The 17909-nt window shown below is 38.4% G+C and overlaps 1 protein-coding gene across 5 annotated transcripts in view; it reads right to left on the reverse strand.

The window, feature by feature from the left end:
• The window catches only part of LOC106466809 (RNA-binding protein Musashi homolog Rbp6-like), a 110164-nt gene extending 99806 nt beyond the window's left edge, over positions 1-10358 (reverse strand). For all 5 annotated transcript variants that reach the window (XM_022394891.1, XM_022394890.1, XM_022394892.1 and 2 more), the window contains exon 1: positions 10266-10358. In XM_022394891.1, the coding sequence (XP_022250599.1) occupies positions 10266-10358 (93 nt within the window). The remainder of the gene's footprint in view (positions 1-10265) is intronic.
• Positions 10359-17909: the final 7551 nt, after the last annotated feature.

A 17909-nucleotide genomic window follows, 5' to 3' on the forward strand; every position in this document is an offset into this window, starting at 1 on the left:
ATGAACACATGATATTAGTAGCTACCATTGTGAACTAGAGCATGACATAGTGTGATTTGTCTCGATTTCTGTAGAAAGAAAACAAAAATATCATCAATGCAATGTAGTTTTTATTACAGTAAGTGAGGTAGATATAATCGGGGTGGGGGGGTGAACAAAATTATCGGTACTGAGATAAACTATATTCTGAATTTAGTACATAAATAAATGTCCACTTTAAGCTGTAATCAAAACTCACTCAAAAACGCTTAACCGAGGAAAGCTGTTGTTGTTAAGCGCAAAGCTACACAAAGGGCTACCTGTGCTCTGCCCACCACGGGTATCGAAACTCGGTTTCTATTAGTATAATACCGCAGACATACCACTGTGTCACTGGGGGGCGACCATGAATCTGTAAAAGTAATTTTATTTATTGTTATTCTGCACAGATGTTTCTATGTCTGGCTAGCTGGACATTAACAAATTGACCAAACACAGAAAAAGAAAACGTATTTTTGACGCCTTGCAGGTTTTAAACATGGAATTACTCAACATTTTATTTCCACGTAAAGACACTTAAAGTTTTTTTATAACAACAACACGAAGGTACTTTTATTGTTGTTTTAAAGCATTTCATCACCATCAGATACATACACGAAAACTTGAACTAAATTCAAGTCTATAAATAGGGTGATTCCTCTGCTCGAAGATAATCGTAAACAATCTCGAAGGTGAAAGATACCCAAGTAGATTTTCAAATATCAAAATGCATTTCTGAAATTTTTAACGATGCGCGAGTCCTTTCGAAGCTTAATGGGGTTTTTAGAACACTTGCGATATCCCAGCCAAAAAAAAAAGCCCTCCGCCCCCAGGGGCTCAGCTATAAGTCCGAAGGCTTATAACGCTAAAAACTGGATGTCGATACCCGTGGTGGGCACAACACAGGTAGACCATCGTGTAAGCTTTGCACTTCACAACAAACCAACAAACAAACAGAACAAAGAATGGGAATCCCTATTAACGCCTTCAAAACTATCTGTGATGAATGCTTCATTTATGCGAAGAAAAACGAATCAAACCCATAAATACAAGAAATTTAACAACTTAAATATAATATGCCGACAGATGGCGCGTTCTTCCACTCACGTTCGGGTAGCACATAGAAGATACATTGTTTTCCACAGTGTTTAGCAAAAAATAAAAGCAGGCATATCACGTGGCTAGCGTTGGCAGCGTTTCTAATCTGTCGAGAAGATTGCTTTACGGTACGTAAAACAGCGGGGTACAGGTGTTAGAATAACCCTGTTACATAACAACCTTTTTTTCCTTTGTACGTTTGCTGTTACTGGAAAAATAAATACATTTGTTGTGGAGGGCACTATAGGTTTAAAAGTAAGGGATATCTCTAAATAATGCATAAAGTACACGTACCCCTGAGTTAAGCTAAGCTCCCCTGGTGAGTCAACAACAAGTTTGAGGGTTTTTTATACCCCCCAAAATCACGGTTCGATATCCGCAGTGAGCACAGCTCAGATAGCCCACTGGGTAGCTTTGCGCTTGAAAAAAAACAACAACAAAAACCTCGAGTGTGTGATTGTTTTTATAGTAAAGCCCTATCGGGCTATCTGCTGCGTCCACCGAGAGGAATCGAACCGCTGATTTTAGCGTTGTAAAAAAACCTCGAATTAACATAGAAGGAAATTAGCGATATCCTAATCTGTCTTCTCGTTTCTCTCGTTCAATCTTTAAAGTTAAACTTCGCTTCCCACAATTAACACGTCTGTGGATAAAAATTTGGTACTTCTAATGGCCATCAGGAGCCCCGGGGATGAAGTAGTACGTGTCTCCACCCCCCACCCCCCCCAAATAGTTTTCGGAATAATACCGCCAACACACACATAAGTGATTAAAGGCGTGGTTTATGTTTTCTTCAACGTTCGCCCCTTCAGTGGCTCAGCGGTGTAAGTCTGTGGGTTTATAAGGCTAAAAACCGGGTTTCGATACCCGTAGTAAGCACAGCACCGGCAGCCAGCCCATTGTGTAGCTTGGCGCTTAACTACAGACAAACAAACAAACTCAAACGTTCCGTACCGATTTGATACACTCTGTACACATTTCTGGACCCCTTGGTAAGCAGTGGGCTTTGGGAAAATATTCCCGACCTTCCCGCTTCTTGGGTGGGCCCGGTACTTCTAGTTGAGATGCCAAAACTTGTGAGTAGGTTGAATAACGTCTCAAGACGCTTCTATTTTTAATCAGAAATGTTGATTACAATATCCGAATTCTGTTTTGTTTTTTTTTCGTATTACACGATGCCACAGATCACAAAGGAAGGAACTTACTTATGTCACTGAAGTCAGAAGGGGGCCATCTCAGTAAACATCCGATTCAAGCTCGGTAACTTTATTATTGGACGGACAAGACAATATTCAGACCGGAAATGATGGTAATTCCCTGATGACCCTCATATTCATTTATGTAACACTAATGATAAGATATTTTTCTTTGTTTCAGAACTTCGAACAAGGGCTGTCTGCGTATAGGCAAGATGGGGGGGGGGAACTATTCTACAACACCCACCGCCAACCCTTGGGATGCTTGAGTAGCGGATTTGATCGTCACCCTTATAATGCGCTCACGACCCCAAATGTAGAGCGTGATTTTGTGGCAACGGGTCGCAAAGCATGAATCCTCGTATTCACTAAGTCATGGGTGCGCTATAAAAATAAGACCAATTCCCACTGTTCGATCAGACGAGAGTTGGCGGTTTTCGATATCGACTAGCTACCTTCCATCTAGTCTGTCTGTGAAGAGAGCTCTTGTGTAGCTTTGCATGAAAATCTTGAAACAAACAACCAAATGTGTAAAGATGTCATTTCAGCCCACCCCCTTTTTTCCCACTCAGTTAAATGAAATAATGCTATCACTGAAGTAATTTTAATTACCTTTTTTTTATTTACTCTCCGAATCTTCTGTTTCAGTGACTTCATTTTTTTACATATTTTATTAATTTATTTTTCTGTTACATCTTCAATCCTGAGACCCTGGGTAAAATCAGCGGTAGGTTGACTATTGTTAAGCGCAAAGCTACCCAATGAGCAATCTGTTTTTAGCCTTGAGCCTCTGGGGAGGGGGGGGGGTAGATTCTGCGACAGAAAAAAAAGGTCTGTTTTTGTTTTCTTTTGTTTTGTAATTTCGCGCAAAGCCACACAAGGGCAATTTGCGATAGCCGCCCCTAATTTCGAACTGGCAGGCTAAAGGGGAAACCAGCTAATCCACAGCACCAACCGCCAACTCTTGGAGTATTCTTATTGAAAAGCAGGATTTTACAATCAATCTTTTAACGCATCCAAGGCTCCAAAGCTTGAGTTTGTTTGTTTGTCTTTGAATTTCGCGCAAAACTACACGAGTGCAATCTGCGCTAGCCGTCCCTAATTCAGAAGTGTAAGACTAGAGGGAAGGCAGCTAGTCATCACCACCCACCGCCAACTCTTGGGCTACTCTTTTACCAACGAATAGTGGGATTGAGCGTCACATTATAACGCTCCCACGACTGAAAGGGGCGAGCATGTTTGGTGGGACCGGGAGGATGGCTCCAAAGAGCGTCTTTTTTTTACAGCAACGGGACGCGAACCAGGGAGAAAAAGGACGACATTGATTCCATTACATATATACCAAAATAGGTCGTCTATAAAAGGTTACAGTTCATTATTCCATGCTTTTGTTTAGATTTTCTTATGACCTTGTGCATTTTTAAAACTCAATACATTTATAATCTAAGGTTGTTGTGTTCTGTTCTTTTGTTAACCGTATACAGAAATGAGCTTATAGCCAGCAAATACCAACTTTGTTTTCGTATTAAATTGTACAGCTATATTCATTTATTTTTCTATAAAATGTTACTAACTATTTGGTGAATTCCATTCTAAGTTTGAAGAACAGAATTTTTCCCGTTTCTGCCGCGTAGGAAGATTTGAAAATAAACAGTACTAGAAGGAAAAAAAAAAAAGAAAGAAAAAAAAAACTAGGCGCTCTTCGCCCCCCCCCCCCGTCTGTATATGTTTCTAAAGGAAGATTACATTTATCAAATCGATTAACACAGATCGGTGTTCGTACACAGAAACTAGAAGGTAATGCTTTTTCTGAAAGAGACTTCGATCGATACACCATTACAGACTGCAGTGTTCTCCTGTAGGCGACCTGTCTCCTACTCCTGAGCACCTTACTTGAACCAGAGAGAAGCAATGTAAAAGAAATTCTAATATTCACTGGGATGGCACTGAAGTTCGTACTACTATTTTTTTTTTTTACTTAAGGACTTACAATAATAAAATCCGGAGTTCGATTCCCCGTGGTGGACAGAGCACAGATAGCCCATTGTGTAGCTTTGTGCTTACCTAAAAACAAACAAACCCGCCCAGTGGCACAGCGGTATGTCTGCGGATTTACAACACTAGAAACCGGGTTTCGATACCCGTGGTGGGCAGAGCACGGATAGCCCATTGTGTAGCTCTGTGCTTAACTAAAAACAAACCAAACTCTTACAGCGTGTTTTCTTTAAATAATATTACGAAACCAGTAATACAAGAAGAGAATGAGACACTTAATTTTAAAATAAGTTAACAAATAAATTGGATTTTATTTCCAAGTTTTTGTTCTTGAACACACAACATCATCCCGCGTATGTTTTAAACTATAAATACAAAGCTAGCTTTTGCTAGTTACAGTCTTCAATTACCCTTTCTTTCTCTCTACATAACATTTTCCGTAACTTGCATGTAAACACATTTCTAGCTGATAACATACCAATGCCTTGACTTCACGGTAGCAATAAACCCCCAATACCTTACTTATACCTGCATTAATCTTCGTACCAATATTTAACGCTTAAGCGAAAGCTTAAAAACCCATTTTATCTTCTCATTTAAAACTACTGGACACAGAGCATGCGCACACAAAAAGAAATAGGCTTATACTTTGTTATTTCTAGAAAGTTTTGCTTGACAATACATTATCCTGCCAAAACGTCTTCCTTGCTTTCCACAAATCAGCGGTAAGCTCGAGGAATTATAACGCTAAAGATTGGAGTTCGATACCCACACTTGGCACAGTCCAGATAACCCGTTGTGTAGCTTTGAGCTGAACAACTAACAAACAAATCAGCGATAAGCTCGAGGCCTTTAAAACTCTAAAACTCGAGGTTCGATACCCGTGCAGATGGCCATCGAATTGATAAATTAATAGAAAGCTAGTAATCATAAGAAATTCAACATCCACAAATTCTACTCTCACTGGGTATCCCAGAATATCGACGTAAGGCACCCAAATATTCTTCAACCCCAATTGAATATTGGATATCGGTACAGTACTGGAGGGAGAACACTGCTATGAATATACATTGGAATATCACGGCAAAATGGCGGCGCAATATAGCTTTTCCAAAGCACAGCAAAATCCACAAACGAAACATTTCCACACCAACTCTGGTGTTGTCTTCTTGGAATCATGGTCAATGCAGAAAGGAGAAAATTCATCGACCAGTCTGACAAAATCTACGACTTAGGTTCAAGTGACGAACTGATTTGATTATGATTTAAAAAAGGAAGTGAAGACGTGATCCTTAGATGAGAGTCTTATTCATGGTCAGTAGATGAAAAGCTTGTTGATGGTCAGAAAATAAAAAGCTTGTTGATGATCAACAGATGAAAGGCTTGTTGGCGGTCAGTAGATGAAAATTTTATTTGTGGTCAGAAGATGAAAAGCTTGTTGATGGTCAGAAGATAACAAGCTTGTTGATGATCAGCAGATGAAAGGCTTGTTGGAGGTCAGTAGATGAAAATTTTGTTGGTGGTCAGAAGATGAAAAACTTATTAATATTCAACGGATAAAAAGCGTATTGTTGATCAGGGGATGAAAAGATTGGTGATGGTCATAAGATGAAAAGCTTTCTGGTGGTCAGCTGATTAATAGCTTGTTAATAGTTAGCAGACGAAAATTTTGTTGATGATCAGTAAATAAAAACGTTATTGGTAGTCAGCAGAAGAAAAGGCTTACTTATAGTCAGCGGAAGAAACGCTTGTTGATGGTAAACAGAATGTTATTGGTAGTCAGCAGAAGAAAAGGCTTACTTATAGTCAGCGGAAGAAACGCTTGTTGATGGTAAACAGATGAAAGGAATGCTGACGGTCAGTAAACTGCCATATTGTCCTGACTGTGTAAGTACATCCGTGGTTTTCTTAAGTTTCCCCTTTTGTTTGAATACTAGTATTTTAAGGATTTTTTTTTTAAACCGAATAAGGAGATTATATTCCACAGTTAAAACTGCTTCATGCCTCGAACCACGGATTCTTCGATTCGCAGCCCGACACGCTAACCATTAGGCCGCGGGGGGAGACAGACTATTCTTTGCCATTTGATTCAGATTTTTAACGATAACTTCATAATATACATATCAGAAGTTACAATGGCATCTGATTAACTACTTATTATTTTATTTGATATATTTAACCCGCACGTTTCTAAGAAATTTCTACCTATTGTCACGTGGAGATTAACGTCATTAAATCAATTACTGCCACTCGTACCAAGTGTCTACCTTCAAATTTTAACTTATCTTTAACGGTCGAAAAAAAACAAAAAAACTACATAACACACTACGTGTGGAACGTGACTCCCTCCCTCCCCAACTCAACCACTGGATCACTAAATCTGCGAATAAGAAAATTATTTTCCATTTCGAAGCATGTTTAATGATGTACAAATGTAGATCACTGTATATTACATGTAAAAAAAAAAAAAATGATCGAAAAAAAAAAGTGTTCCTGAACAAAATACTTTTCCGGTATACAGTTACATTCAGTCACGTGCGTGCATGACTTCCTAGTTATTATAATGTGTAACAAGGATACGTATTCTGTTAACCGTCACGAAACCGTGGTTCGAATCCCTTATTGATAATCAGTTCCTGCTTAAAACTACTGCACTTAATGGGAGTAATGCAGTAAATGGGATTTTATTACTATCAACAAAAATGATTTGGTTTACTTTATTGTCTCTTAATGTAAATTATATCTTGGGGGGGGGCAAGCGATTAGGGTAGAGTAAATAGTGAAATAATGCAAAATTAAACGTTTCAATATATTTTTTATGAATGTTGTTTTGTTGTTTGTTTTTAAGCACAAAGCTACACAAAGGCCTATCTGTGCTCTGCCCGCCATGGGTATCGAAACCCAGTTTCTAGCAGTATAAGTCCGCAGACATACCACTGCGCCACTGGGGGACTTTTTATTAATGAAAATAATAAGTAATTACTACAACACATTTTAATGTGTATCCGTGTGTTATATCCCATCAATTAACCCATTCTTTCACTCATGCCCCCCAGTAGCACAGCTAAAATCCGGGTTTCGATACCCGGGGTGGGCAGAGCACAGATAGCCCATTGTGTAGCTTTGTGCTTAACTTCAAACAAACAAACCATTTTGCTCCCCGGTGGCACAGCGGTTTGTCTGTGGACTTACAACGCTAGAAATCGGGTTTCGATACCCGTGGTGGGCAGAGCATAGACAGCCCATTGTGTAGCTTTGTGCATAATTACAAACAAACTTTCACTCATTTTAAAAGGAGGGAGCACGCAAGATACTATATTTATTAAAGGGGGGCGTGGATGACAAACGTTTGGGAAACGGTCTCTTAACGTTTAGCCACACAGATGTTCCTATCTAACCTCTGTTTAGATATAAATACACTTACTTATTCCAAAACTTAACAAAACTTCAGCTACCTACAGATTGATGTATTCGTTCTGAGTCATTACTATATCTTCTTCTTCAAACTGACGCTGTAAAAATTGGCTAATTAGTCCAAGATACGCCCAAAAGGTCAGAAAAAAAAACAGACAGTTCACTGTCGAAATGCGCTTTATTTGTACTTTGATAATCAATTCCACGATGCTGTCTTACTTGAAAGCTTTGTGCTTAACAACAAACAAACACGACTTACTTGAAAATAAACAAAAAACAAATTAGGCAATCACACACACACACTCTCTAGGGGGCGCTGTGGACCAAATCTTCTCTTTCATTGATTGGCAAGCAGTTATCATTGTATGAAATCTAAATCTAAATAATACTTCTCAAACAAAGGTTGAGGATCTGATTCTGAAGCTAATTTCCGAGATGTCTGAACCTCCATCTTGTTTTAGCCATTAAGAATTCCGTATGTGAAACTTGTAACATCAAATCATCATCAAAGATAAAACCCTAACTTCGTGTCATCTGACTACTTGTTTGCACTTATCTCAATGAACAGTTGTATTTTATTTACAGTTCTTCAGATGTTTGTGGAACGTAATATTCATCATATTATATAAAAAATTTCCTCTGTGCAACCATCCCAGAAGTCTTTCATTTAGAACTCGAGATTTACACGTTAAGTTACGTGATTGTGTAAACCTTACACCTCATCTCACGCGTTAGATGAGTCACTAGTTAATGAAAAAACAAAACAAAAAAACGTATGAAAGCAACAACATCGAAACAAGTCACGTGTTAACTAACCGACAAGGCAGGGAAACAGGTAAAACCGCTTTCCAGTGGGCGATGTTACCAGAAAGAGCGGATGTGCCATAGACTTGCATTATTAGCTGGTCCCTAATCACTACGGGCAACACGAGTGACGTATCAGAAAGAACTAGGCAGGTGCGACCCAAACCAGACCGACCGTACAAAGCCTGTTTCAGCCTTGGGATTAACTGGCTTGGACCAATTCTAAAGTTTTATGGAATTTGAATATCAAAACAGGTCAGAATGAAAACGGGGTTAAAAAAAATAATAATTAATGATTTCCTTAGCACTGGTTTCCAAACTACCTGACTGGAGGAATTTTCGGGAACAGGATTATTATAATTTTTGTGTTTTTGACAAACTGACGTAGCTTCTCAGAGAGGCATCTGGTTGTTTCAATCATCTCGTGAGTTTATACTAATAGACGATCAGTTATCTGCATTCATATCCATAGCCCACCTGCAAACAGCGCCCTTTGGGCGTTTTGACAATGTGGCTTTTACATTTCTACCCTCTCTCTTTGGTAAATATATATATATCCCACCTGCAAACAGCGCCCTTTGGGCGTTTTGACAATGTGTGGCTTTTACATTTCTTCCCTCTCTTTGGTAAATATATCTATAGCCTACCTGCAAACAGCGCCCTTTGGGCGTTTTGATAATGTGGGGACTTTTACATTTCTTCCCTCTCTTTGGGAAATATGTTTACATTTGTTATGTTGACATCTAACTAAATGTTCATGGATTGTTATGGACAGAAGGAAACACATTGGTTCTTTATTACTGTCAAGAAAGTTACAAGAATTTGAACTTTCGCGAGACTTCCATCGCAACCAACACACAGCCTCTCCATTTCTCCGAACTACTTTTTTTTACACACACACTGATGATCCGATATCCACAAAGAATCAGTTGTCTTTATCTATTACGTCTGAATATCACCACCAGTTGTAAAATCACATACATATATATATATATATATATATATATTTGTTTTTAACAGTTTCTACTTTCAGTTAAAACTAAAGTTGACGTAATCCTTCCAAACCCCCCTGGCTGCGGAGAGTGTGTGCTGCTGGCTAACCGCCTTTCCTCTAATCAGTAGTTCCAAATTAGGGTCGGTTATATCTGAATCTTAGGGAGGGTCACTGATCTGGCTGTTTAGCCCACGTGCGCACAAGGTTCTGGTTAATCGTAATGTTTGTGTTTTTTACCCTTAGACGTCATTACACTGTAAATGGTCAGCGCTAAATCAATTATCATAGTAATTAGCTATTTTTACGTTGTTCTTCTTAAGCCTTATTATTTATTAATCTTTAAAATCGTCATTCGTACTTTCCCGATAGGTGTCACACAGTGCGCTGTTTTAGTTTGGTTTGATTTAGAAGCTACACGACGGCTTATCTGCGCTAGCCGTCCCTAATTTAGCAGCTAAAGACAAGAGGGAAGGCGGCTAATCATCACCACCCACCGCCAACTCTGGGGCTACTCTTTTACCAACAGATAGTGGGACTGACCGTCACGTTATAACGTCCTCACGGCTGAAAGGGCGAGCATGTTTGGTGGGATGGGGATTAATTCGAACCCGCGACCCGCATAGTGCAAGGCGAACGCCCTAACCATCTGGCCATGCCAGGCCGCTGCTTTAGTAGGAAATGTTCTATTTCTTATGTTTTAACTATAGCGTGTGTACGTATTAACATCAAATAAGGTTTAAACTTACCCGTCCATACTGTTGGAAGTAGTTTTTCACGTCCTCAAGAGTGGTTGGAGCGGAAAGGCCGCCAACAAATATTTTTTTTGTTCTCGTCACCATCTGTGAAGACAAAAAAAAATCTGACTTAGAAACTAAATAAGAGCATATTGTACGTCTGCATTTGTACATAGAATCCATAAAACAACTAACTGGATGTATGACGTACGGGACTTAAAGTCACTTTCGTGTATCACATATAGTATTTAAGAAGTATTTCAAACATAGAGTTTGATTGTCTGCTTTAGAGCAAAACCATATTGGGGTTACCCGCCGTGTCCACCGTGGGGAATCGAACCCCGGATTTTAACGCTGTCCTATCGGGGGGACAAACATAAGGTAATATACGTACGTACACGTTTCTTGTTGTTGCTCTTTCAGCAGAAATAGAAAATCGCTTTTTATAAGATATTTAACTGAAGCACCTAATTACAATCACCTCGAAGAGCAGTTTTTATGGTGCCGTCACCACTGGAATTCTTTTCTTTCCTTTTTTTTTTAGGCCTAAATTTGAAATTTAAACGTCAGTTCGGGGTCACTTTTTTACCATGCATTTTAGTACATAACTGATATTCTTGTAGATCACACTCAAAGTATGATACCTTCACTACTGTAACCTAGTCAGGCTGTTCTGCATAAACAGGTTTAAACTAAAACGTGTTCTTATAGAAAACTTTTCCTTCTTTCAATCGGTCATTGTTCATTTCGTGAAAAAAAAAAAGCGGAACACACGTAACGGATGACTTATGTGGATGTGAATTTCATGGCCGCCATCTTATAAAATCGTCAAATGATACATATCAATATTCGCATCTTTTTAATTTAAAGTAACCTCTAATTCAGAGAACGTAAGATATGCCCGTAAATATCAAACGTATTAATAGCCTAACGAGAGATCAGCGACCCCTAGTGGGTCTACGGCATTATAATTTATTGAACAATGATCCACGTGTTGTCTTAAATCACATGCATCACGTGCTGAAAAAAGTTATGATACAGGGGAAAACCTTCTACCACCCACTAAGCTAAGCAACCTTACCAAAATCATTTTTACCTTGACTAATATCGAGGGCACAAAACTAAAAAAAATGTAACTACGAAGAGAAAAAGAAATCTCATGGCATTTTCACGTGGGCTTAAAGCTAACCTAAACACCAACCTACGTCTTTAAGCAGGCTACACCCTTAACACCAAATTTGGATTACTATCATAATCTCATGTCCAAATAGTCAGACTTTCGAATAAACTGCCTTCGGGCGCTTTGGCGGATCTGGCGTTACTGACCTCAAAGGTGTGGTAATAAGTAGATAGCCCCCTCCTACCCTCCTCCACACCATCCTACCTGTCCGAACGCAATAAATGAAGGAGCTTTTCTTTTACACACACACAAAAAGAAAACACAAACTTATTACTGATATTCATACAATAACACTCATCAGATCTTCATGACATAGCGACGTAATATTGCTCTCAAGGACGAGTTGATGTCTTTATCCTGAGGCTATATCAAGTTTCAAAACATGTTATAAAATTAAAGGGGAGGTCAATCCTCTAGTTCAGTAGGTAGAGCACTCAAATGACGTGCAAGAGATGCCATGGTTCGAACCCAGGAGATCCTAAAGTTGAGATTACTATGTAAATACGACTTTAAGGTTCAGAAAACCTCAGACCATTGTTATCATTGAAAAGTATGGAGCTTAGCTTCTTTGTCGATGGTGCTGCTTAAATAAGTACCATATGAACAGTATCCTGCAGCTATACAATAACGACTGAGCCTGGAAAATGGCTTTCCTAATGGTCTTACTTAGGTAAATGTAATGTTTTGTAAGATTAAAAAAAAACAGTTATTATTATTATGTAAAAAGTACGCGCGAATACAAGATGGCGATGCAAGTTGATGAACCTAACTTGAAAACATATTATTCACGTTCAGATAAAAAAAAACAACAACGTCATTATAGCCTAATTCCAGTGTTTGTAGATATTATATCCATTATATAAGCTGACGGGCTTGATGTGCCCAGGGGGTGTAATTTGCAGATTCTGAAGTTGTTAAAGAAAACGCGATAACTGGTTTACACATGTTATCAGATTCGTCAAAGTTTTGAATATCTCTGGTTTGAGAGTTGGAGCGTAAGACGTTTCGCGTTAAACTGTTAAGCCTTATTTTCAACTAGCCCCAGAATGTAAGTTGCCTAACTTTATCGCACATTTTACACACGTGTAATCACCGAGGTGTTAAGCTAAGTGTGAAAATCAAAGGGTATTGATTGACCCTGTGTTAGAAGTTTGGATTTCGGAACTGGCGAGTCGAGTCCGAATCTATGCGATATCACAAAATTTTCCACTCACTTTAAGTTTTGGGTGCGTTATAAAAGTGGCAGTTAGCCCCCTTAGCGTGGAAGATGGGTGGTAGGGTGCTACTGACTGGCTACTTTCCCTCTGGTCAATAGTTCAAAAATTGAGGATGGCAGCACATAACCATAGTAGTGATGGTATAAGTACAAAAAATATTCGTATCATTGTAAGTATGTTAGACAAGGCAGTTGGTTATAAGGATATGCTTTTCCTTCAGTTTTAATTCTGTATTTTAATCTGGTATTTATCTACATTTCTTGTGAAAGTTAATATCGTTTGAAACAAGAACGGGAATGCACTTTTGAAATTGTATTTTAAAAAAAAAAAAAGTTATCTGTGACGAAATAATTAAAAACCTGATGTAAAACTGGAAATACGGAATAATTAAAACCCGATGTTACCGTAAAACTGGAAATACGAAATAATTAAAAATCCGATGTAACCGTAAAACTGGAAATACGAAATAATTAAAACCCGATGTTACCGTAAAACTGGAAATACGAAATAATTAAAAATCCGATGTTACCGTAAAACTGGAAATACGAAATACTTAAAAACCTGATGTTACTGTAAAACTGGAAATTCGAAATAAATAAAACCCGATGTTACCGTAAAACTGGAAATACGAAATAATTAAAAACCTGATGTTACCGTAAAACTGGAAATACGGAATAATTAAAACCCGATGTTACCGTAAAACTGAAAAATACGAAATAATTAAAAACTAGATAAAAATCTAATGTTTTTATATTTATACTGTCTACATCTCCCGCAATTCATTTGTGCGTGCGAAATGTATTGTTCTCTTTCCATAATGCGAGTTTTGACGCACCATAAGTGAAATCGCGAACTTAAAGTAAGTTTGGTTTGTGTGTTTGTTCCATTTCGCGCAAAGCTATCGAGGGCTAGCGGTCCCTAATTTTGAAGTGACAGACTAGAGGGAAGGCAACATCACCCACTACCAACTCTTGGGCTACTCTATTACCAACTAAAATTGGGATTTACCGTCACATTATAACGCCCCCAAGACTGAAAAGGCGAACATGTTCGGTGATGGGATTCGAACCTGCGACACTATAATAAAAGCGGCTCAACGTTTATTTCAGTTACAAATATCACACTTTTATGCACCTCTCTTAAAATTAACGTGCCTGAAAAGTTGTTTGTTTCAGATTTTTGCACAAAGCTACACAAGAAGTATCTGCGCATGCCTGTGTGATCTTTCTGAACTAATACAGACTAGATGAAAGCTAGCTCGTTAACAGCATCCATAATGGGACTTCACTGTCATTCTTGTGGCCCATTCACGGCCCCAAAGGGCTGAGCGAGTTTTCAGGGCAACGGAATGCGAGCCACGAATCCTGATATTCACAACTTATCCCTAGTTCTGTAAATGGAGTTCTCAAGAAAAACATTTTTTAAATAAGTTATTTAGCGACATATGGTGTGTAAATAGAACAATCTACATTAAATATTACGACGTCCAATCAGGTTACATAAACATAAGTTGCAGTTTGTTTGTAGTTATGCACAAAGCAACACAATGGGCTATCTGTGCTCTGCCCACACGGGTATCGAAACCCGATTTCTAGCGTTGTAAGTCCGCAGACATACCGCTGTGCCACTGGAGGGGCAGATAAATAAAAAACTGCCCCAAAAATAGGGGGGAGTGGTATTAAAAATTTGATATAAATAACAGAAAGAAACAAAAAACAGAAAGGGGGACAAGAGGGGGTAATAATCAAATATCACAATTAAAAAAATAATGTAAAAAATGCATCATTTCATAATCTCACACGGTCAGAATACCGAGTATCCATATCAAAAACAATAGGGGGGGGGGGATCTCGCACTGCAATGATACATTATTTTGTGAATAAAGTTTCCTCAATTAGGACCTTTGTATTGTGCGACTTACCTCAAAGTCAAAGACAAGGCTGCGGACTTATAACGCTAAAAAATCGGGTTTCGGTAGCTGTGGTAGGTACAGCATAGATAGCCAATTGTTTACCTTCGTGGCTAACACGAAACAAACATACAAAATCGTTAAGAAGGCTAAAGATGGTAATCTTTAAAAGAGAACCAAAGACAGGCGATTGTAACCAGTTCTGCAGCTTCCTGAAGAGGTTCGTTGGAAGTATCAGAACAACCAGCAAAACGGCATCATAATAATAATAAAAAAAAAGCTAATAATTTCTACCTTCTGACAGAAACACTGCAAATATGCTGATTATCTCACAAAACTAGGCGATAACAAGGGAAGGGGGATGCCCCCTCCCGAAACGTCCATTAACCTAATTTTAGACTTACTTTAGGTTTGGCCCGCATTATATGTCTCACTTACCCCCCAACCCCACTCCCATTTAAGAAAAGCTTTACTATTAAAAAAAAAAAACACCCCACTATGTCCAAAAAGATTTGCTGAGCTAGTCAAAAGGTAGAAGAATAACTTAGATAGCTCCTTCTGGTGAGAGATCTGGGAATAGATATTTTTTTTAGTTATATGAGTCATCAAGTTAGGGTTCATATATATATATATATATATGTTAAGGTCACCCATTACCGTAGAATGAGAAGCAAGTGATATTAGTTAAAATAATTGAATAAGTAGCTGGTTTTTTGTGATTTTTAAGATCAACATCTCGTTATCAGGAAACAGCTATATGCAAAACATGTCTTCTATAGCATTAAAATAATAACCTAGGAAAAAAATAGGAGCTCAATAGAAAGTTTATTTTTAGCACCTAGTGGACACTTTTTTTTTATCAACACTACTGGTAGTATCAACTACAATCGTAGAGGGAAATCTAAATTATTTATAAATAAGCTTCGGCAGAAGATAATCTTTAAAAGTTTTCGTAATGCTAACATTTCCAGAATATTCTAAATCCGTTTCGACAAAGAAATATGTTTCCAGAAATCTAAAACCCTTCTTAGTTCTAAGTGCCTTTTTTTGGGATAATCAAACTTTCTCTAAAGTTATATACAAAGTTAGGAGTTGCTCGTGAAGTGTATACAGAGCTAGTGATACTAGGGGGACGATATCGTGGTGATAAAGGCCTACCAACTTCATGAGCAAACATTACTTCTAAAAATAGGCTGGTTTAGATTATGAAGCGCCACTTCCAGAGCACGAGCTTCTGTGAAGTAGACTGTTTTTCTAATTAGCGACTTAAGATAGGAGGCTTTGCAAACATGTTTTAATATATATAACCATGTGTGAAACACATTGGCCTCTTTAACATCTCTAAAAAAAACAAAAAACAACAAAAAAAAACGTGACACGCATTTTCTTTTTTCTTTTGCTGCAAACATATCAAACATATTCTTAGGTTAAACTGAGTAAACAAACCCGAACAGAATTCGAGACTAATACTATAATTAAGTCAGATCATGTCATAGAAATATTTTTAATTCTAGTTTTAGACAACTTTAAGATAATGATTGTGTGTTTGTTTCAGAATTACAGCGAAAAGTTAACCAAGCTTTATTTGTGTATAGACGTACCTAATACTGAACTGATAGATCTGAGGGAAGGCAACAAGTCGGCAGTGTCCACCGCCAACTCTTGGGTTATCCTAATCGAATAGTGAAATTCAACCATTCCTAGCGTGGAGTGCGTTTTTTTCATGGCAACGTATCGCGAACCAGAAATTATCGAATTCACAGTTCGAGTGAAATAACAACTAGGCCACGCCCGACCCTGTATTCTGGAAGAACTAATTAACTCAAAACGTGCTTGAAAAACATCGTCGCCGCTGTTTGATTCCCATTATAAGTATAAAACAATATTTTATCTGAAACCATTTGTGAAAACCCACATGGAGAACTGAGATGAACAGTTTGATTCCCAAATTATTAAATAATAATCAATTTCAAAAAGTGTAAAAAGTGTAAAAACTGTAAAATATAAAAAGTGTAAAGTGCAAAAAGTGTAAAGTGTAAAAAGTGTAAAAACGGTAAAATGTAAAAAGTGTAAAGTGCAAAAACGGTAAAAGTGTAAAGTGTAAAAACTGTAAAGGCCAAATATGTCTGACGTGAGAAGTTTGCGATTGAATAAAAAATCTCAAAGTTTTTATTAAAGCTAATCATAACTACTGTTTATAAGTTTTTTCTGTAATCTAGTATAGTGTAGAGGGATACAAAGTCGATCACTCGTAGGAAGTACAAAAACTAGCGATATATAAGACGATAAACAAACAAAATGCCACGCCCTGTAAACTGCTGTCATGCTTTTAACGACAGATGAATACATACAAACAAGTATTAAACATACCTAACTGTCCCAACGGCCATGTTAACTAACCATTTCCGATAAATGAACAAATCTGCATGCACAATGAACAAAAACTGTCACACGAACATCTTTCCCACGTGTCTCGAGTGTGCACGTTCACTCCTAGTGTCTCGAGCATCTGTGTAACCTCAATCCCAGCTGGCTTGAGTGTGTATGTGTGTGTGTGACATCACTCCCAGGTATCTCGAGCATGTGTGTGTGTGTGTGTGTTTGTAAGAGCTTGTCATCCCTATTATGTTACAGTTCCAGACTTAGTGACTTTAATGATGAATATAGTAGACTGTGGAAGATGAATAATGTGTTTCAGTTCCAGACTTAGTGACTTTAATGATGAAGATAAGTAAGTAGACTCTGGAAGGGGGGGGGGATAATAAATGACGCTAGTATGGCAGGTGCATCTGTAACGAAGATTACACAGAATGCTGGTGTCTGTCGAAAGGACCAGCCTCTCTTACGATACCAGCATGGCCTTCAACTAGCAAAACCTCAAGTATAAGAAAGGCAGCAGGAGAATCCATCGTGTCGGATCCGGGACCGCCACATACTGAGTCACAAAGGTGAAACGAAGCAAGGAACAAAGGACACGAGCCAAAATAACCCCAGGTTCTATGATGGACGCTGGAGAAAACTGTGCAGAACGAGCTCAGTCATCTGGGACACGACAGGACATTCATAAGGTCTTCAGTCTTCTAAGAAAAGCACAGTACAATGGTCACAAACTGTGGAATTGGGTACAGTGACCGACATGCGCGTGTGTGAAGAAAGCTCAATGAAATGCATGCCTCAAATGTACGGGGTCTTGCTACAAGGGTTACAAGCCGTTTCACTTTTGGTTTGGGGGGGGGGGATGAGTCACATATTTGTCCACATGGATTTCGTTCAAGAACTGCACTGAAACCGTAGGATAACATCAAATGTACGGGGTCTTGCTGCAAGGGTTACAAGCCGTTTCACTTTTT

The sequence above is a fragment of the Limulus polyphemus genome, unplaced genomic scaffold (genome assembly GCF_000517525.1).
Source record: "Limulus polyphemus unplaced genomic scaffold, Limulus_polyphemus-2.1.2 Scaffold2386, whole genome shotgun sequence".
NCBI classification, from domain to species: Eukaryota; Metazoa; Arthropoda; class Merostomata; order Xiphosura; family Limulidae; genus Limulus; species Limulus polyphemus.